Raw genomic sequence first — 21,275 nt, 5'->3', positions numbered from 1 at the left:
CATTCCTACACAATATTTCCAGTTTTAAACCTAAACTCTATACACTGCAGCATTGTACATATGTTATAATATTAGTGTTGTTTGTTGTCCAGTTATTTACCAGTTATTCAAGACATGTCTCTGCACACATTACTGCGATGTGTTGTCAGTGATGATGAAATGCGGCTGGATTGTTTTTCATTAAGTGCTCTGTAAGTCTTGCTAAATTAAAATAGTTTGACGATGACCATTTTAGCACTCAGTTTCGTTTTGTGGGATTCTCACTAAAACCATCTGACTCTGGTACTGGCTCACATCTGACTAAAATGCAAGGTGCCTCTGCCTGTCTGTCTGCCTGTCCTTTCTCAACAACAGTTCATCCGATTGGCTCCACACTTGGCAGGTAAATTGCTCAGGAACCAAGAAAGTGCAGTCATTGAGCGAGAGCCACAGGACATATTTACTAGTGGAGCATTACTACCGCCAGAAGAACAAACTGTGGTGTATTGAGGAGACTCTGGCATGCTGGGTACAGCTCACTCTCCTTCACATGCGACAGTTAATTTAACAGCAGATGAAGAAAGAGAGACCAGAGACATTACATTGTAGCAAACTCAAACATTTCAACCACCAGCACTAGCAATGTAACTTTCGGACTGAACGTGTTTGTACCCAGAAGTAGCCTGGTCCCAAATAGCTAGCTGTTGGCAGATGATGCATATATTCTAGCACTGCAAGGGGATGCAACTACCATAAAACTTGGTGTATAAGTCGCACTTTTTTCCCCTTTTTTTTCATCTAAAAAGTTGGGTGCGGGTTATAGACCGGTGCGACCTATAGACCAAGGTAAATGCTGACATAGGTAATTTGACCCACAAGATGGCGCTGCGTTAGGCTGACCAAACGTCCTTTTTTGCCCGGACATGTCCACTTTTCACGTCCCGTCCGGGGCGCCCGGGGGTCTTTTATAAACTGATGATAATGTCCGGTTTTCCGTGTGTGTGTGTGTGTGTGTGTGTGTGTGTGTGTGTGTGTGTTAGAGTGCGGCACGGGCAGCATATTTCTGTCCGAACCCGAACCGAGCCCGACATTATTTAATGACCAAAGCACTGAGTTTGTGTCACACAGTGGTTACAGGCTATTTAACAGGCCAGGTGTGCACCGTGGGTGCTCAGCTGCGGAGAGGGAGACCACCGTGTTTTGAGATGGGAGTGGGAGGCGGGAGGTCCGACGCTTCCAGCGAGAGGAGAGGGAGAAATAAAACAAAATAAGATAAAATAGGAAAAACTTGTCTCCCTCTTTTATTTTATTTTCAGCGTTTAATCAAGGCGGAGGCGGGCGGCTGGAGGTCCGAGACTTCCAGAGAGGAGAGAGGTAGAAACAAGCAGCCAATGTGTGTCTGTGTGTGTTATGTTCAGGTGTTGTCACGTAAATAACAGTGCCCATGCAATAAACAGGACAGACAATAGGATTTTATTTACTTTTACACTACATTTTCACTGAAAGCTGGCCAATGTTGTTATACCGTAATTTTATTTCCTGAAGAGGTTGTTTGGAAAATTGCAATCTGAAAAGTTGCAACCAAAGCAACCAAAGCTGCTTAAGAGGTTATTGTGTTTTGAATGTGTTTCAAATTAAAAATAAAGGGAAACAGTGTAGGAATAACTTGTATAACGTTTTTATTAACAAATAGTAATATAAAACCTTGTTTTCTCTGTTTGAGACCTTAAAAAATAGACTGCGACTTATATGCCAGTGCAACTTATATTCTGAGTTTTACGGTATGTCACGGCAGGTGCATTGGTCAGGACCAAAGAAAGCCCTGTGTCGAGTGTGAAGTTGTTAGGATGCGGTTCTTGAGAAAGCTGCAAGCAGGAATACCAGATGTCAAGCATCTAGCACTAGTAGATAATAGTTTTTGCATCACCACAGCTTGTAGGCGCCTCTCAAAATCTGATACATTGCAAACTACAGATGTGCTGATTGCATAGGGCGCATTGTCTGAAATCCAATAACCATATGTTCTGTGATACCAGATCCTTTAACCTACGTGCTTCCAACACAACCAGAAAGAAGTGGCACTGCATCAACCTGACCACCAAATACTTTTCTAGAGTACTACCAAATAAAAAGAACTAAGAACCTCTCTAGACCTAAACCTGAGTTAAATGTGCAGTGAACCTTAGAAAAATTGTTAAATTAATATCTTCCTCATTATTTTTTCATCAAAATCTTCTGGAAGTTATTCCTTCAACCACATTTATAAACTATGCAGTGTTTACTATAGTTCCAACACTAAACAAAAAGGCAAAAAGAGAATCCTTTCAGTGTTCAAAGGACAATGACTTTCCCTACGAACGTGCATCCTGTACCGCCCAAGCTCAATGGAAGGATGGGTAAAACTGTTAAGATGTATCATGCAATAGCACAACAAAAATCCAAACATTCTATATTTATTTTGTTTGTACATGACAGGTTCAGAGGCTTTTGACAGTACATATTCCACTGCCTCAGGACACGCTTAAACATGCATGAGTGAAGAGCGCATATCAGCATGTTTCTCACACACACCATTGCCCCCTGGCCACGCTCGGTGAGAGGCAGAACAAGAGAAAGAGTCTGCTTAACAGGCGCCTGAAAACCAGTGAGATACATATCAGGCCTGAGGTATGCGCTGCTGCAGGTAAACCACATTTTCAGGGTGGGTTTATCCACACCAGGCATGGCCCCAGCACTGACGTGTCAGTCCAACGCACACAATTACATAAATGCAGTGAGAGTACAGTCAGACTCTTAAACCACACCTTTCGACACATACTAATGTGAGCCTGGAGATGAGTGTGTACATGATGCACGTCCTCTTACCCACATTTTACCACATTCATGTGAAACTGCTGTCACTAGTTGACTTCTGGTTACTGCTCACAGTTACTCATATCTGCATTTAAATGGTACCCAATAAAAACAGTTTCAGTTCTTTCTGCAAACTCCTACGCTCTGTGCACGGCCTCTGTTTTTCTGCCTGTGTCTCCCTCTTGCTCAGTTTGGAGACAAAAGAGAAATGTTGTTTTAATATCAGAAAACAATGGACCAAATAGAACCATTTTCCGATGTACTTGTTCATCAAACCAAGACAGTACCGGACTCATGATCCTGAGATACGGCCTTAGTTCTGTTCAGATAGACCACTGATGCAGGTTTCAGTCTGCTGTTTTTTTGTACTTGCTATTTGGAGTGCATAACTGCATTCACACTGACAAGTATGGCAAAATGCAATGCACTATGCATACACAGATGGTCTACCCATAATGGGTGTGAAACGCTGGACATCTCTCACCCTCAATGGTCGCCATCTTGGCCATGCAGCAGAATAGGAGGGACCGCCAAACTTGTGAAAATAGCTGTCAAGAAAGCCGCAGCAGTTGCAAAAATTCACACACTACACGACTACTTCGTGTATTTTTGTTTTACTACATGGAAGCGTATGAATGGAAGTATCCGAAGTAAGACACAGCAACTGTGTCTTTTGCCTTCCTTGCTTTTGAGTCTGCATTAGTCAGTACCATAGACTGTACAATAAAGATGGACGACATGACAGCTCCCTCAAAGGGAAGCCAAAACATCTCAAGCTCTCTCAGCTCCTTGTGGCTGCCTACAGTAGAGGTCATAAACCACGCCTCCTCCATGTTTGTGGACGGGGCATGTGCCAAACTAAAAGATCAAAGTACACATCAAATAAATTTTTGCCACAGATGGTTTCTGTCATTTTAGGTTGCTCTTATCACACTGCTGTATGTCCAGGTGTTCCTTTAAGTTTAGTTATTAGTATTTTAATGCTATGAAAAGGGGGTGTGGCATCATGATTGACAGCTGTGTGTGCCAATCAGGATAAATGGTGCTGTTGTAGATTGGTTGGATGGGTGTATGGGCAGGAACTTGATACCCCAGGGAGCTATAGTGTGCAGACTCAAAGGCCAGGCTTCATTTTTGTACAGTGGGAAGAGGTGGAGACATGTCGTCCATCTTTATATACTCTATGGTCTGCACTCATGCAGCACTGTTTCCTTGTCTGCACACAACAGGGGCCTTCTGTCACAAGTTGTCCCACATGGATGAGTGAAGAGGAAGACAAGGGGAGGAAGTCTGATCTTCACTTCTACTTCCTGGTGCTATATAACTGTCTGACAGTGACCTCAGTGTAACCTCCAGCTAAGGTCAGCATGTTAGCAGCACACACACCGTCCACACAGCCGACATGCTGTTAAAAGGATATGTGTGGAGGCCGTGCATCTGGTTTGAGTGTGAAGTGAGGGGGCCTGAAGCAGGGGAAGAAGGGCTGACTCTCCCTATTCTCAGGATCAGAGAGCAGATGATGCTCCTATTTAAGAAAACTACAGTATTACTACATTCAAAGTAGGTTTAAAGTAAAGCCGGGACTCAGCACTTTAAACAAGCCTCTCCGTAAGCCTGTGTATGTGCTGCAACAGACACAGGGAGAAAACGGGAGACATCTCCACCAGAGCAGCATTGATGCTGGGAACAACTAAAATAGAATTGGTGCATCCACATAGCAACCAGGGGGAAGAACACCGTGTCCTCGCTCACATTCATATGGAAGAAAAGAGTAGAGAGAGAGAGAGAGAGAGAGAGAGAGAGGCTGCGTGTGTGCGTAAGTGATGCAGATTCAGCTGAGAAGAGGTGATGAATGGCTTCATTAAAACAGCATTAGCAGAGGTGTGAACCCAAATGGCGAGTGCCAGTGAGCAGTGATTGCCCAGCTCCAGCACACACACACAAACTTGTCACAATACTGAAATTCTCTCTTTGATACCGGCACAACTCCACAACCCACCTTCTTGGCACTTAGTAGTTACAGCGTTTGATGTGGATGCAAGTTTAAAATGCGACCTCAGGCTTTCATAAATATCAAGCTTAAAACATCAGTGACAAGCCAGATTATTTTCAAGAAACAACAAGAACAACAACTCAGAATTTCTTTTAATCAAGCCGCGCCTCCCTTCATCTCACACACACACGGAGCAATACCACCCTGAAGCCTGAGGGAGATGAGGAAACAGCAGTGACACCATGGAAAAGAAAAGAAAGCGATGAAAATAAGGAATAAAGAAGGCGGAGGAGAGCGAACAAGGAGAACAGGAATGCAAAAGCAAAAAGAGAAAAAGAAACCCTGAAAAGACAGGGTTCAAAATTTAATCGAAGTGTGTGTGTGTGTATGTGTAACCTGATTAGCCAAACCCTACAGGGGAGACAAATCTACATTATTCTTTCTCATTTTCCCTCTGCTCCTCACAAACCCAGAAAAATGGGGGCAATTCAGTAACCCTAGCAACCAACTCTGCCTACGTGCAGAGAGAAGCTGCTGATGGAAGGGGGGGAAGGAGAGAGGAAGAGAGGGAGACGGAGATGGGGAGTGAAAAGGCTAATACAAGTGCATACTGTACTCACACGCATATTGAATTGAGCAGATGGATCGTACAGACGACTAGAAGCCGGGTTTATTCCCTTCTTTATACGTCTCAAAAATTATTTTCTATTCAGGCCTCCTCTTGCACATTCCCCAGATCCCTCCTCCTCCTTTCCTCCTTCTGCCCCCTTTCCTCCCTTTCCTCTCCTTGGTCAGACTCCTTGCTTTTTCTTCTCCTGCTCTCTGGCCATGTATGAGGGCTGTTCAAACACAACCTGTTTCCTCTGGTGTCCCCCGGGAGCATTATCCAAGCTTTCTACTGTTGTGTTTTCTCCCCTTCCCTTCTTTCTGCCTCCCTCCTATTTATTTACAGCTGGATGTCTGTTCTCCTATTGATTGTTTTACAGAGGATATGAGTGGGCTTTGTCTCTGCCCTGCTCAGCTTTATATAGATCCGTCTGTTCTTTAACGTGTTCTCACCAACACACACAGACACACAGACACACAAACATCCTCTCTCAGCTGGTTGTGAGTCAGTGTCCGGCGTTGAGGCTCATGCATGCGCCCACAGTACGTGTGTGTCACATATGCTGAAATCATAAAGTGATGATTATTGGTTTAAGCTGCCATGGGAGGCGTGTCGAAAATGTGTGTGTGTGTGTCACATTTCATCACAACTGACAAACATCATGAGAGAGGAAAAGAGTGAGACAGAGAAGGAGAGGGGGAGCGAGAAGAAGTGAGAGAAACAGAGAGTTTGAGTTGTAGACCAGCAGTTCTTCTCACAATGGTCTGATTGTTCATTGGATGTAGGCTGACAGAAAGAAAAAGATTGAAAAAGAGGGAGAGGGAGTTTGGGATTGACAGGCAGTGTGTGTGTGTGTGTGTGTGTGAGGGGGTAGGCCAGAGTACTGCTCTGCTTTTTACATTTTTACACGCTCTCACCGGTTGCTCTGCTGTTGCTGTGTGTGTGTGTGTGTGTGTGAGAAACAAAGTGAATTTGAATGAGGCACCCTAACAGGGGTCAAGGCCCCTGTATCAACTATAGGTTCAGGTCACACACACATTAACACACAGGCTTAAGCAATGCGACCTCATATACTTAAGAGCTGAAACTGTTAGAAAATGAATCGGCAACAATGTCGAAAAATTATTTGCTAATATTTTAATGAACAATGCCTGAGATTCGCTGGCTCCAGCTGATATTAGGGCTGGGCAATATGGAGAAAATCAAATATCATGATGCTTTTGACCAAATACCTTGATATCAATCTGTGACAATATCATAGGGTTGACTATTGGTGTTTTCACAGAATATTTACACAATGAGATTATTGATAACTAATCATCAGTAATGTGGATATAATGACTAAAGCCATATTCACATGGGACTAGTATTACCCAGGGACCTCTGGTCATTTGTAATGATTGCGAAGGTCATGTCATATCTTAATCCCATGTGAATCTGCCATGTCTGTAATTTGTCAAGTAAAAATTCCACTGCAAATTACCTACAATATTTTGCCAAAAACAGAGATCATGTGATGATATCAGTCCCATGTGAATCGACATCTCGTTGATTTGCGGTCGTACTTATGTCTGCACCTTGATTTTGCCTCTTTCCGAGTCAGGAATTATGGAGGCTGCGTCGGCAATTATAAATAAAAGTTTTAAAGGATTTTGGGTGCAGGAGCTCATCTCGCTACACAGCATGGAGACATGTTTGCAAAAGGAACAAGCTCAAATCCATCAGAAGACTTAAAGCTCAAATGGTCATGCGACGGATAACGTGGCAATGTGTGGTAGAATCGGTACTTTAAAGGAAAAACTGAGGCTAACACTGCATAACAACACTTGTAGTGCTGTGTAATGTTTCTGTGTTGTATAGTGGAGTTAATAATGACTGTCTGCATCATAGCCAGGGGATGATTTCAGTAAATTTTAGTAAAATACAGACTTCACTTTTCCTGTGCAAATGCGCCGTACAAAACACAGATGTGGGGGGTTATTTCCAAATCACGAGGTCCCCAGGTGATACTAAGTCCCATGTGAACAAGGCTTGAATGGGTAAAGGCAAATAACATAGCAGTTAGAACAGTCTGGTAAGTTCAGAAAATGACATCACTTTACTGTAATGCAGCCTTTAAAACTAGGAAAAGACAACATTTATGTTATTACGATACCCAAAATCTACAATATTGGTATAATATCAACATATTGCCCAGCCCTGGATGACATTTGCTGGTTTCCTTAAATTGAATAGCCTTGTCTTTAAACGTGTCAACTTGGGCTCTGGGAAAGTGTTATTATACTGTGAGACAATGGAAATTTCGCTAAAAGTATAAGCAGGCTATTCCTTTAATATCTGGATTTACAGGATTTTCACATCAGTTTAATGACGTATATTGATTCAGGTCACAGCATTCAATTCATTGTGTAATCCAGAGACAAATCGTCCGACATGGTTATTGTATCTATAGACAGGCTCCCGGATTGAATTTATATCACAAAATACAATTACACATATTATAGCTTCATAAAACATTTTATCCATATCGCACACACCTATTCACACACACAAACATGGGCGAGTAGTCACAATGGCTCCCCCACAACGCTGCTCCACTTCATCACGTCACAATAACCAACTATCTGAGTGGAATGCTACGGTTGACATTATGCAAAACACCCACAGTAAGTAACAACAAAGTCTGCCAGGCTGAGTGAGTGTGTGTGTGCATGTGTGTTTTGCATGAATAAATATGACAGCAGCTTCATCGTGTTTCAAAATGTCAGTGTGAGAGGTAAACCCATTGACTGGGGATACAAATTGGGTTCACATGGGTGCACCTACACACACAGAGACACACACACACTTCTTCTACATCACAGTAAGAATACCTGAAAAGAGGGAGGGGAGATTTCAACCAATCCCAACATGCCTCAGTGCTCAAGGCCTAGTAAAGGGGTGGCAGCCAGAACGCTAGGATTAGCCAACCATGGCAGACGGAGCATCTGTTGCCCAATCAGAGCATCTGGAACATCTGGCACCAATGAACAGCAGCTGAACTCTGACCTCAGCCACTTGGCTTCACCGGCTGCTTTATTTCATTCATTCTCCAGTCTCTCAATCTACTGCTTCATCTCTCTATCACTGGCATCAATGAGCTGTTTGTCCTTGTGGCGTTGTTGTACACCTGTACATGTTCATCTGCATACTGTGGTGATAGCAGACATTCCTCTTTTATGTCTCAGCTGTCACCTGTATCCAGAATGCAGGAGGGTAGGCAGGGATACGTCTGAGATCTCTATCCAAATAACACACTCGCTGACTTGTGCACAGCATTTACAGTTTATGTGTGTGTGCTCTGAAGGAGGCCACCTCAGCACTTACGGCGTTGGTAAATTCAACACTGTGTGTTTTCTCGCAGGTGTCACAGCAGCCCTGTAGTAAATTGTCATATCGAATGCTGAAGAATGAGGAAGGAGATAGGTAGAAGGGAACAGAAAATCAATGAGTGTTTTCAGCCACATCGCGTCTGGTGCTGACACAGCACAAGGCAAATGCTCCTGTGCGCGCACACACACAAACCGAAATGTCGGTGGGACACCCGGTATGGAACACATTGTTCTATTGTGAGTTATCAAAGGGAATAGAGGATTTTCACTCTTAAAAAACACCTTTATTTCTCAGTTCCTTTCTATTCTGAGAGGCAAATGTGCTGACTACAGAGCCAAAAATCCTCACACACCGAGCACAGTGGGACTGTGTGTGTGTGTGTGTGTGTGTGTGTGTGTGTGTGTGTGTGTGTGTGTTAAATGAAAGGCAGTTGAATCCCTTGCCCAGACACAAAGCCGTGGGCCCAAACAGGAAGCTTCACACACACTCTCCCTGTGCAATCTGTGTGTGTTCAAGCCTGACTCCTGTACCTCAGTTTCATACACACACATCCTTCCTTGCTGATTATTTTAAGCTCCGTTAGCATTTTTAATTCAGCTCACAATAACACACACAGTCCAAGACCACCCTCCCAACCCATTTTTACCACCACAATCTGACAGACATCCACACACAAGTCAATCACAAAACCGTTCAGAGTTGCGTGATTGACTTGTGGTTGGTAAGTGCACCACTGGATTCACTCAATACAGTCCAGCCCTAATTGACAAGGGGTTGTTAAGAAACACACACACACACACACACACACACACAAAGCCCTAAAACAACCACTAATAGATTAGCTTAAAGATGTCTTCTCACACCCTTCCACCCACATGTGATGTTTGTCGAGGTGGAGGCAAATGCAGCAAAAGGATCAGTGTTACAATAACATTCATGCTTCCCTTGGTTCCTCTATTCCTTCTATCCCTCACTGTTTCATAGTTAATAAATGAGAAACAGAACCTCTCTTCAATATGTGTCAAAGACCCCTCTGCAGTAACCCTGCTCCGCCTGATCAAATATACATCAATCGACCACAAAGCACACATGCGAAGAGAAATATTCAGCCCAGGCTCACAGCCCCTCACGTACACGCACAGACCAACAATCCCGCTTGCAGACAAACCTCTTGCTGTGTCACCACCTTTCCTATTGTGTGCTAGTGAAAGCAGCCATTTATCCTAAATCATATGTTTCTCTGGCTGCCTCGTAAACAGGCAGCTTAGTAACGTACACGTAGGCAGACACACCGCTTCGGTTTATGGCCACAGGCACTCATCCATCTTCAGGGAAGACACATCAACATCATATCTGCAGAGAATGAGTTTATTAGCCAGTCTGGAAAATTATAATAAGCCACATCTGTTTGGAGAAAGAGCCTGCGCATACTTCTTTGTGTGCGAGCATTTAGTCTAAAGCCCAATTCAGGTTTTTTAGCACATCATCAGATTAGCTGTCCATGCATACCTCTCTGCATTTCTCCAAAAACCACCATTATTGATACATTTTGTCAGTGGCAGCGGTTATTTGCAAAGGCAGCCACTTATTAACATTCCCAGATGTGCGAAACTCTGACAGATGCTGAAGCGTTGAGCCAAAATGTACTTGAAAAATGAAACATCTGTCAAATGTTTTCAAAGACTCAGCACTCCCTAATTTTCCACTAAAATGTTTCACACCGCCTGAATTGAAGCTTTCCATTCAAATATCAGAGCGAGCTTGCTGACTGGTAAACAAGGGACGGCGAGAGCTGGTAGATGTGCATTGACTGGATAAATGCAATGGAGGCTATAATGGTGACAAACCTCAGGGTAATTTGGAGTCTTTCTAAAAGCAAAGTAGCTTTCTGGATTCAATTCCAAGTAAGTGCTCTGTGAACTCCGAGTGCTAGGTGATAAGCTCATTCCTTAACTCCATTTCAGCGCTGTGTATAACCATTTACATCTGTGTTAGAACATTCCTATCCCCCTTTAAATGCGTCTCACTCACTTTCTCTTGCTATCTTTCTCTTTTTCGCTCCCACTTTCTTATTCTGGGTCTCTATCTCTCCCTCTCATACACAAACTCTCTCACACACACCCTCTTCCTGAGCAGTAGGAACATTCCTTGCATCAGCCAGAATCCCATATTAAAGTATCAGCACATTTCCTGTGTGAGGAGGCTGAGAAAAGGATGGTGGAGTATTGATGTGTGCGTGTGCATTAATAAAAGCAATATTTTTCAGCTCACAGGTCAACAGGTGAGGTGACAGTGTCCATGATATCCCCATACCTACTTTAGACTAAACTTGGGAGCAACTATGCAGTTGTGTCCTTTACAAAAAGGTACAGAAGGTAGACAATCGTGCAAAATGACGATTCATGTAAGGTTAAATACCAAAAAGCAGCATTTGTGAGCACTTGATAACTGTGTTGGGAAACTTCAAAAACATAAAACAATATGGGGCAGGAGAGTTACATTATAAGAGGCCAAATTATCTCAGGAATCTCGCCAGTTTCCTGAGTGAGTGCAGCATGAATGTCATGTTTTTTGAATGTAGTACTATGATGCATGAGTCAAGTTTGATAGTGCTGCACCAGGGTTGGATCAATGGCCAAACTGGGGATGAATAGGCCAAACAAAATGCAAAATTATGGTAGCTAATATGCAAGGAGCGGGGAGGGTCTTGAAAATAACCAGGACCGATGCATTCATCAAGAGCTTGATGTATTTTGTCAAGCCCTGTGCGTATGTTTGCATGTGCATCATGCATTTTCCTCTCCTGCTACAGAGATGCATGAATGTATGAGAGGATTTACATTTATTTCCCCCATGATACAGTGTACGGCTACAGCGTGAAAAGCCTATTCCTGCTTGATTAGAGACATACAGTTCTGATTCCTCAGCTGGCTGGACTGCAATAGAAGACCTCTTAAAGATTTGGGAAACAAGACAGACACGTGTTAGCAAACAGAGAGAGTCAGAGATGTGACGTGTAGGTGCTTCATGTATTGCTGGCTTGATACCCTCCATTAGAGAATATCTAACAGCAGCGTGCAGAGTAATGACAGACTGTCTGTGTCTCCCAGAGAAGGCAGACTGCTGGGAATGTCACAGCAGACACACAGCACCTGGAGACGCCTCTCCACAGATGGAAAAAACACACACGCACACACACACACACCACAAACAGTAATGAGGATGCACAAGTTTATCCTTTCATCTGTTCATTCCAGATAGGGAAGATGGTATGTGGAAAAACAGAATGCGGACAGAGTGAGATAGCTCGACACAGCTGTTCACCAGGGAGCAGTGAAGTAACTGACAGGAGAAATCGATGCAGAGGGTCGATGGACAAACATTAAGTCCACAAACTGACAAACACAGGAGACAGCCCACACAGTGCAGCACAGACAGAAAGTCTTTACACAGGCTGCCGAGCATAAACGGTGGCCTACCGGGACGTTAAGACAACAACGCTAATGTCACTGTGGTGACAGCTAAAGGAGTCTGCAGATGGGCGGGTAAACAAGAGGAAGTGGCTACTAAGAGGTGGTAAACATTGAGATGAGTCAAGTTATCCTGGATTTATCTGTTCCTTAGTTTAACTACCTGTTAGAATATGTGACCAAATCGAACCCCTGCCCACATTTCATGCAGATGTAGAGCGAGTGACAAATAAAGGATGAACTTGGATGGAGTGGTGTAACATAACAAATTTAGAAGTTTCCACATAGAGCACAAGGGGGTCACTGAAAGGTTTGATAGGTATGAAATTGACCTTAATCATGAATATCTATTGGAAGAATGGTGCTCATCACTCCTGTAGAGTTACAGAAACTTCTTGAATTGGAGCCATGGGGCATTGAGGCCATTTTGGCAGCACCACATTTTGCATTTTATGTTGGTTTTTTTCCTTTAATTTGTCACCCATCTGGATCTCAACACCAGAAATTCCAGTTTCACAGCATCAGATTTATGATAAAACCCTCCAAACCCGCTTTGTTTGTCACTGACTTGCTGCTCTGACCTACAAAGTTCAGCGTTCCCACACATTTGCATGGACAGAATCTCAATCAACATATTAGAGCTACATTACAACAGCTATCTTACAGAAAATAAAGTTGCTATTATGTTACATTACATGGAAAGTTATCCCTGGAGGATTACGGTAACATTTAATTTTATTATACACAACAAAACTCCATGACTTTTCCATGTTTTCCATGACTGTAGGAACCCTGAGAGTTGAAGGTAGGAGCAGCTTTACAGGAGAATAGGAGGGTTAAGAGGTGACCATGTTGGAGACAAGGCAGGGAAGAGGACGCATGTTCTTAAGGGGATGTGATGAGGAAGGTGGTAGCCCATTGTATCTGGTGATCTTACACTGCAGCAGTAGTGGAAACATGCTGTTCATGAGGGGAGTAATATCCTGTCCTCTCTCCTGCACATCCCTCTCCCCTCTTCCTGCCACCCCTGTGCTCTCCCTCTCCTCCCCTGCCTGCATGCCACTAACCTAAAACCTATAGATCTGATAAGCAATTGCTGTAGCTCTGACAGACACTGCCCAGCTGATTACAGGGTGCCTGCCTGACGACAGAAACACACACACACACACACACACACACACACACACACACACACACATATCAATCAGCCAGTAAACAGTTAACATCTAAACGCCCCTTCCTAACCACTACAATCTGCTCGCCCACCCCTGCTGCTCTCCTATGTCCTTGATCGTGGGCAGGGGCGACACCAATGAACTGTGATCAATGGACAAGCCTCAGCACAAATGGATCATTTAATTTAAATATGCATTAAAAGCCATGCACACACAGACACACACATTTGCAGCATAAGCGGACGGCAGCGCACACCAGCAGCACAGACACGCAGGAGACAGAGAGGGAGAGAAAACGCCCTGCCTTGTTCCATGTCGAAACCCCAGCACTCTGGGTAGTCTACACTACACACACACCACCTTCACATACGCTTGTCTTCTGAGACCATATAGAGACCACATCTGGACAACAACACTGATTCCTGAGTGGGTTTTTTCCCCCTCCCTGTCTTTGTTGGCCATCTGTGTGCTGCGTTAAAGGCGAGCGATCACACGCTTTAAGACACGCTGACCATGATGTTCTAGTCATGATGGCAATTATTGATATACTACTAATCTGCCACGTCCACGTCATGACGATTAACCTTCACAAATGGTTGGTGAAACAGAAAGGGAACCGTACCCTTTACGCCTGATAGGAGAGGTGAGGGTACAGAAAACCATGCAATGAGGCAAGTCAAGCAAAACACACCACAGAGTCAGAAAGCACAGATTTAACGCTTTGTCACTTCAGATTATGATATTAACATGTGAAAAAGCTTTTAAAAAGTTTTACCTTTGACTTGAGTTTCATATTCGGCCACTATCTCCTTGTCCTTTCGGAATTTCGCCGGAGACGTCATGGCTGAGTTTGGGAGATCAGACCACTTGCCCTCGTTGCGAAGTCAATTTTGCCTCAATCAGTCACAAAGATTAGCCGCAGACGGAGGGGAAAAGCCACTCTGGATCGGGTTGTGGGAAGAAAAAGAGAGCCCAGATGAGATTGCAGCTCCTCAGTGTGCCCGCGGACCTGTATTGTCTCCCTGCCTGTGTTCACTCCGGGCGCATTGTGAGTTTGGCGCTGCTGCTGCTGCTGTAGCTGTATGATCCCATCCGCCGCCGCGCCTCACCGCCTCCTCAAAACCGGTTATGGTGCAAACAACTTCAAGTGAAAGGAGATTCATTCCCTTCTTAGAAAACAAACAGCGATAGCCTGTCACTCAGCACTTCCAAAAGTTTTTCATGTATTTGCCCTAAGCGCGTATCGGTCTAGCAGCTGCCAGTCCGCCTGTCTGAACTCAACTGCTCTCCTCCTCTTCCCCCTCCTGAAGTGAGACAGAGGAGGAACCTAGTGGAGATGGAGGGGCAGCCCCAGTGCGCAGGACAGGCATGGATGCACATGGACACTAGTCTTTTGGGTTAATAAACCAAATTACTTGCAAACAACCCCTTCCCTGCACGTCCCATTGGTGTGTGTCTTGTTTGACCAGGTAATTATATAACCTACACTGTCATGAGAGTGTGTTGCTGCCGCTGTTTGTTATGGCCAAGGGGTAAACTTGAGAACTAAGATTCTCAAAAACATAGGAGCATGATAGACCAGTAACAATGTGAGGATAATGTAGCCTGTTTCAGAGAGGGAAAGGTGGGTTTAACTGCCATTTTTACGTATCATTTGAGTAACGTTATGACTGCTGAGAAGAATATATACTGTACAACTGAGTGTCTACTAGTAAATTTACTAGTACTATTACTTGTAATACTTATATTTCGCTTTTTTTTACTGTATACTTGACTTATGTCTTGCTTTTTGTTTATATTTCTTGTTTTTGCTGCTCTTACACTGCACCGTGGAGCCAATAAAGGTTAGCTTAACAATATCTTATTAAAACAAAACAGCATTTTGTCTGTAGCTAGGAGTGAAGCTAACGTTAGCCCCAAATTAGCCAGAAGTCTAACGTTAGCTTTAGCTTGTTAGCAAGCATAGCCATAACTCTGCATATCTATACCCACTTATCGCATTGTTGGACGTAATGTAAATGCGTTAACCTTGCCTTGTATTACGACGTCGACCATTTTTTAACATAAAATAGTGTAATAATTAAGCCGTCTTATTAAAAGGGGACCCTCACTCTGACTGTAAATGCATTAACTTTTTCACAACGTCTAAACCACAGCCCCGCCTAATTTTATAGGACAAGGGCTATACTTCCCACAACACGATTGGTGGATCGAAATTTGAGTGACATGTATGCACACCAATCGGCTTTCAGGATTTTTGAATGTGGGCTTTTCAACTCTGATTTTCAACCAATCACGTCCAGACATTGTCATGAAGGTGGCCAATAGCGTCGGTTACTATGGAGTGTATCCAATCAGAGTCAGATGTGGGGTCTTTTAAAGATAGTTTCAGGAAGTGCCGTTAAATACCAGGAAGTTGTAAACAAAGCTGACAGCTATTCAGTTAGCTGTTAACTAGATCCGAATGGATGCTGAGCCAGTCGTGTAAAATAGGCTAGTTATTCGCCGGTGTCGTGTATCTATCGGTGATACAGCAAATTGTTTTCTTTTCTGTAGAGAGCGTTCGCGGAAATAGATTTTTTTCCCGAGCGTTTATTCAACAAGCTGACGTTAGCTGCCTTCCGTTTTGTCGTTAGGAAAAGGCTAACGTTTGCACAAGGACGTTAGTGCTAGCGTTAACGCTTCCGAAGTTAACGTCAAATCGAGCATTATTATCCCGAATTGAACGGGTAGTGAGCAACATCAGGACCCGATTCTTGTTTTTCTGCTGTATTTGCTGTCTGGGCGCAGAAAGAGCGAGAGAGTTCGTCCATTTTAGCAGGACAACAATGTCTACATCCAACGCTAATTTCAAAAACAAGTGTGTGACCCAGGTTAACTGCATATTCTGTGACAGTCTGCTCTGCACGAGAGGCATGAAAGCAGTGCTTCTTGCAGACACTGAGGTTGAGCTGTTTTCGACTGATATACCTCCCAATAGGTAAGTGCTAATCTAGCTAGCAGTGCTGCTAGCCTTTGTTTATGTCTGCTGTTGTTGCCAGGGCAAGGTGTAATTGAGACAAACTGATACCTAACTGATCATTTAGTAGAAACAGGGACATAATACAGGCACCCAAACTACGATTGACTGCGTTTGTTGCATGGAAATGTGAAATGAGTGTGGGTTTTAACCTTTCATGGCTGTGTTTGTTTCTCATTACACGCACCCTCCCCCAAGAACTGTTGACTTTGTGGCCAGCTGCTACTCTACTGAAAGCTGCAAATGCAAACTGAGAGACATCGCATGTCTCAAGTGGTATGTAAAGCTCATCTGTAGCCTGCAGGGTTTGCTTTAGGAAGACCATCTGCTAATGTGATATGTTGATTAAAAGCACAGCCACCACTGTTACCACAGCAAACAAGTAGGTCCTACCCATGTAGCTGTTTTTCACAGTATACACCTGTAGAGCTGCAATTATCAATCATGTTCATCATCTATTTATACAGTGATTATTGTTATTGTTTTATCTGGCCAACAGTCCAAAAAGATATACACTTAGAAATGCAGCAAATCTGGTGTTTCTGTTTGAGTGGTGTCTCATACAATTAATCGATTATCAACATAGTCATCAAATAATTTCCTGTGGATGATGCTAAAATTGCCAAATTGTTTCAGCTCTATGCAACCATCATTAATATGAAATTGCCATTTGGCATTTATGTCTGATATTGACGCTAAAGGAGAGAGCTTGGTGCTACAGTGAGGCTTTATGGAGCCTCTTTTGTATTCCCAGGCCTTTGTTGTTGTTGTACACAGGGTAAAAACAAACATCAGTTAGATAATAGACACCCGCTAGTGGAGTTAGCACTTTTCAGGAGTGCCCCCAGTAAAGTGCTGACACGCGCTTTCTTCTTTATTCTCCCTCCCTCCCTCTCCCAGTGGAAATGTTGTGGGCTATCATGTTGTCGCCCCCTGTAAACCCTGCCTGCTCTCCTGTAACAACGGCCATTTCTGGATGTTCAACAGCGATGCTGTATCTACTCTCAACAGACTGGATGCGACAGGTCAGTACAGGCTCCTCTTAAAAAGAAAAAAAAATGGAATTCTTTGCAGTTTCGCTCCATTGAATGTGTTTCATAAGTCTCTGTCACCCTCCAATGTGTCTTCAGGTCTGAATCTGCTCCTGTGGGGAGATCTTCCCGAGCTTGATGACAGCGAGAACGAAGAATCGGAAAGCCCATCAGAAGAGGAGTGTATTAGGTAGACAGGGAAACGGACAATGCGAAGAGAAGTGGAACGCCAACATTTGAGGTGGAGCTAGAAGAGTGTACAAACCATGCTTGAGATGAGAGAGAAAAGAGACATTTTAAAGAGTAATTTAATACTGAATCAAGTAGGGCAAAAAAATAAGTGCTGCTGTACTGCTCTGCATGGATTGATAACTGAAACCATGGTGCACATCTGGCCACACCCCCATCACTGATGTCACAGCAGGTGCTCACCATCACCTGTCAAAGGCAAAACACCTGTTGTGACATCACTGCTTGGCTAGAAACACAACATGCACCACAGTTTGAACCCACAGAGAACAGTGCAGCAAAAGATTTTTGCCCCTGCATCGTTTAGTGTTGAATCACTTAAACCTGTGACCATGCCTTCCCCCATCACTCTCACTGTTAAAAGCACAGACGCACACAATGTGACACATATTCTTTACTCTCTTTTTTCGTATACTTGCATGGGCTATTATAAAAACACGTGGCTGAAGTAGACTGAAAATAACAGACAACTAGACTCCTTAATCTAGTGCATTCTACTCTTCATCACAGAGTCTCCACTGACCTCGTGGTTGTGGATCGGCCCCATGAGAAGTTGGGGGTGTGGTATGATAAGTCAGTGGGACTTATCAGCGAATGCTGTGCTTTTTCACGCTCTTTACGTTCAGTCCAGTTTTCTGAAAAGGTGACCACGATTCGCCTATCTTCATTTTAATGGCAGTTATAATCTGTACATTGAATATGCTGTAATAAGCAAAAACTCCAATAAGAGTTGTGTCTTAAAGGCTTATATTCTCTCTGTGTGGCTGGGTGCTGACTGAAAGAGAGTGCTTTTTGAATCTCGTATATTGGAGAAATAGCACAATGGTTGAATGATATATATATATATATATGAGTTCCTTGCTTTTTAAGGGCATATTTGATTTAGGTTACCTTACGATCTGACGTTCTATCGGTGATACATTTTGATATGCTTACACAGTGTTGTTACATACTTGACAGCAGCAGTATGTGCTTAACACCCAGATGAATCTGACTGTAGCAGTATCTGATACTAACCTACTAACTTATGCATAGGGTGTGCTTCCACAAAGGCCTGGAGCAGCTGAGTTTTGAAGTTAAGTTCTCGGTAAGAGCTCAAATCAAGTAATGTGTTCTCAGATTGATGATGTAGAAAAGCTAGAACTGAAGCTGACAAAGGTGCACTTTTGCAACACTCCAAAAATCTTTAATGTGGATCATTAAGATGGATTATGAAACCGTGACTTCTAAATGGATTTCCATGCTCTGTTTTTGTTCCATTACTGTTCAGTTTTATGTAGCAGCATAGTTGTAGCACCTGAAGAGAAGGCGACTCCAAAGAATCATGGAACATATCAATATGGAATTTATGGAGTGGCCGCCCCTCTAAAAAGGATAATTATGTCATTTTGGGCCCGCTTATTGGATAACTTTATTTTTTAATTATTCTGTTGTGAGGTTAAGCTTAAAGGGACAGTTCGCCCCAAAATAAAAAACACATATTTTACCTCTTACTTTTAGTCCTACTTACATCTAGATCGTTTTGGTGTGAGCTGCAAAGCGTTGGAGATATCGGCCGTGGAGATGTCTGCCTTCTCTCTAGTATAATGGAAGTAGATGGTGCTCTGCTTGTGATGCTCAAAGCGCCAAAAAAATACATTCGTAAACTCAACAACAATGTCCGATTCCAATTACTCAAGATAATACACAGACCTTGCTGTAAACAGTTTAATGTAGGAACTATTTTTTTGTCTACTGAACTACACCAGCATCACTGCATAAAAGAAAGCTGCTGCTACTGAGCTAGCTAATGTTACAGCTCAGCTGAGGAGAACGCCATGATTGTTTACATCTTGCATTATCCTTAGCAGGAGTCTCGCGCATGAGTAGATGCACTCCTCCTGCACAGTGATACAGTTGGCAGGTGCAGTTCGGTAGAAAGAAAATAGTTCCTGCATGAAACTGCTCACAACAAGGTCTGTGGATTATCTTGAGTAACTGGGTCATGATTTCGGGAAAGAGACATTGCTGTTGAGTTTTTCAAATGTATGGTTTTGGTGCTTTGAGTATCACAAACCAAGTGCCATCTAGTTCCATTATATTGTAGAGAAGGAAAACATCTCTACGGCTGATATCTCCAACAGTCAGCAACTCGCACCAAAACAATCTAGACTGATAAACAGCACTACAGGTGAGAGGAAAAATGTGTATTTCTGATGTTGGAGTGAACTGTCCCTTTAAGTCAGTGGAGCTGACCATGAAACTTTTAACCCTCAATATTCTTTTGGCCTTACTGATGCTGTGATTGCTGACAATGAACCTTTTGTTAAGCTGTGGACTCGAGGATGATGCTGTATGTTAGTTGGTCATCACCAACTGACCAGGCCTTCTCCTCAACCCTGTTGTGCAAGACACAGCCTTGGACATCCTCCAGTCACAAGGGACTTAACTCAAGTCAGTCCTTTTTTGGCAGTGCCATCCTTCTGCTCTTGTTATTGTTTCACTGCTGTGCACTGCTGATACTATGATCCTGTCTTAAAGTAACCGTCGTTAATGTGAGTGAATGAGGTTTGCCCACGTTGTCGGCAAACGTAGAATGTCACTTCTTACCTGAAGGAAAATGATAAAAAGAAGAAGGTATTTTTTAACGTTAATTGGCCTCTGTATTTATGCTATAGCCTTTAGTTGTGGAAAAACACACATAGAGGAGGAAAACCGTGTCCAGATTTTCACGTCTTTCACCTTTAAATTATAACTGACAGTCTGCTACACTTGCACACCAAATACTGTCTATGTGGTTAAACTGCTAGGATACAGTTCATCAGCTAGGTATTTATTAAACCCACATACCAAATATCTATAACCACATACTTCCTTTTTGTTTACAAGCTTTGTTTACAAATGCAATTGGTTTGTTTTGTGCTACAGTTCTTATGTTTTTATGTTGACGTATTTAATATTTCATTTGTGATGTAGTGCTTTGTTTTGTACGTTAAAGATCTGATGTGTACAGTTTTACCTCAAGAAGGTATCACTCGCGAGCTTCCTCTGGCTAGGACAATTGTCATGATAATCAAAAAAAAAAAAAAAAGAAATATTTAAATGGCTGTTTCTGACGTGAATAACTTTGATTAACATGCCCTGCTGAAAAAATGTATATTTTGGAATTGCACTGAAACTGCATTGGTAGTTTGAAAAAAAGGATTTGTTGTTTTGTATGCTTGTTAAATTAATAAACTTTTTTTTTTTTTTTTTCAAAATATCTTAAATGCCCTGTCGTTCTGTTTTACCTTTTTTTCTCTAATTTAGATCCACAGTAGCTTCTGCCTCTATATCAGCTGCTCATCCTGGGCTCCACAGACAAGTTATGGACAAAATTGGCATTACATTCCATACACTCAAGCTGCACTACAGAATGTTTTGGCAAAGGTTCCTACAAATCATATCTGTGTGCTTTTATCATCTTTTCATCACTCATCACACAGTGGTGCGCACAAGATCATGTTATAGAAAGAAGTCAGTACAAAATGTTCAAACGTTGCTGTTGT

General features: G+C 42.9%; 2 protein-coding genes across 4 annotated transcripts in view; one reads left to right on the top strand and one right to left on the bottom strand.

Annotated features, from left to right (window-relative positions):
* srgap2 (SLIT-ROBO Rho GTPase activating protein 2) overlaps positions 1-14,739 on the bottom strand; it is a 65,280-nt gene extending 50,541 nt beyond the window's left edge. For all 3 annotated transcript variants that reach the window (XM_049580504.1, XM_049580515.1, XM_049580533.1), the window contains exon 1: positions 14,225-14,739. In XM_049580504.1, the coding sequence (XP_049436461.1) occupies positions 14,225-14,291 (67 nt within the window). In that variant the 5' untranslated portion in view covers positions 14,292-14,739. The remainder of the gene's footprint in view (positions 1-14,224) is intronic.
* Positions 14,740-14,922: 183 nt separating this feature from the next.
* fam72a (family with sequence similarity 72 member A) lies at positions 14,923-20,943 on the top strand. Its single transcript, XM_049580707.1, has 4 exons — positions 14,923-16,429; positions 16,667-16,744; positions 17,369-17,493; positions 17,599-20,943. The coding sequence occupies exons 1-4, from the start codon at positions 16,278-16,280 to the stop codon at positions 17,691-17,693; spliced, it is 450 nt and encodes a 149-aa protein (XP_049436664.1). The 5' UTR covers positions 14,923-16,277; the 3' UTR covers positions 17,694-20,943.
* The last annotated feature ends 332 nt before the right edge of the window (positions 20,944-21,275 follow it).

This window comes from Epinephelus fuscoguttatus, linkage group LG1 (genome assembly GCF_011397635.1).
Source record: "Epinephelus fuscoguttatus linkage group LG1, E.fuscoguttatus.final_Chr_v1".
NCBI lineage: Eukaryota > Metazoa > Chordata > Actinopteri > Perciformes > Serranidae > Epinephelus > Epinephelus fuscoguttatus.
This window is presented reverse-complemented; position numbering and strand designations above follow the sequence as displayed.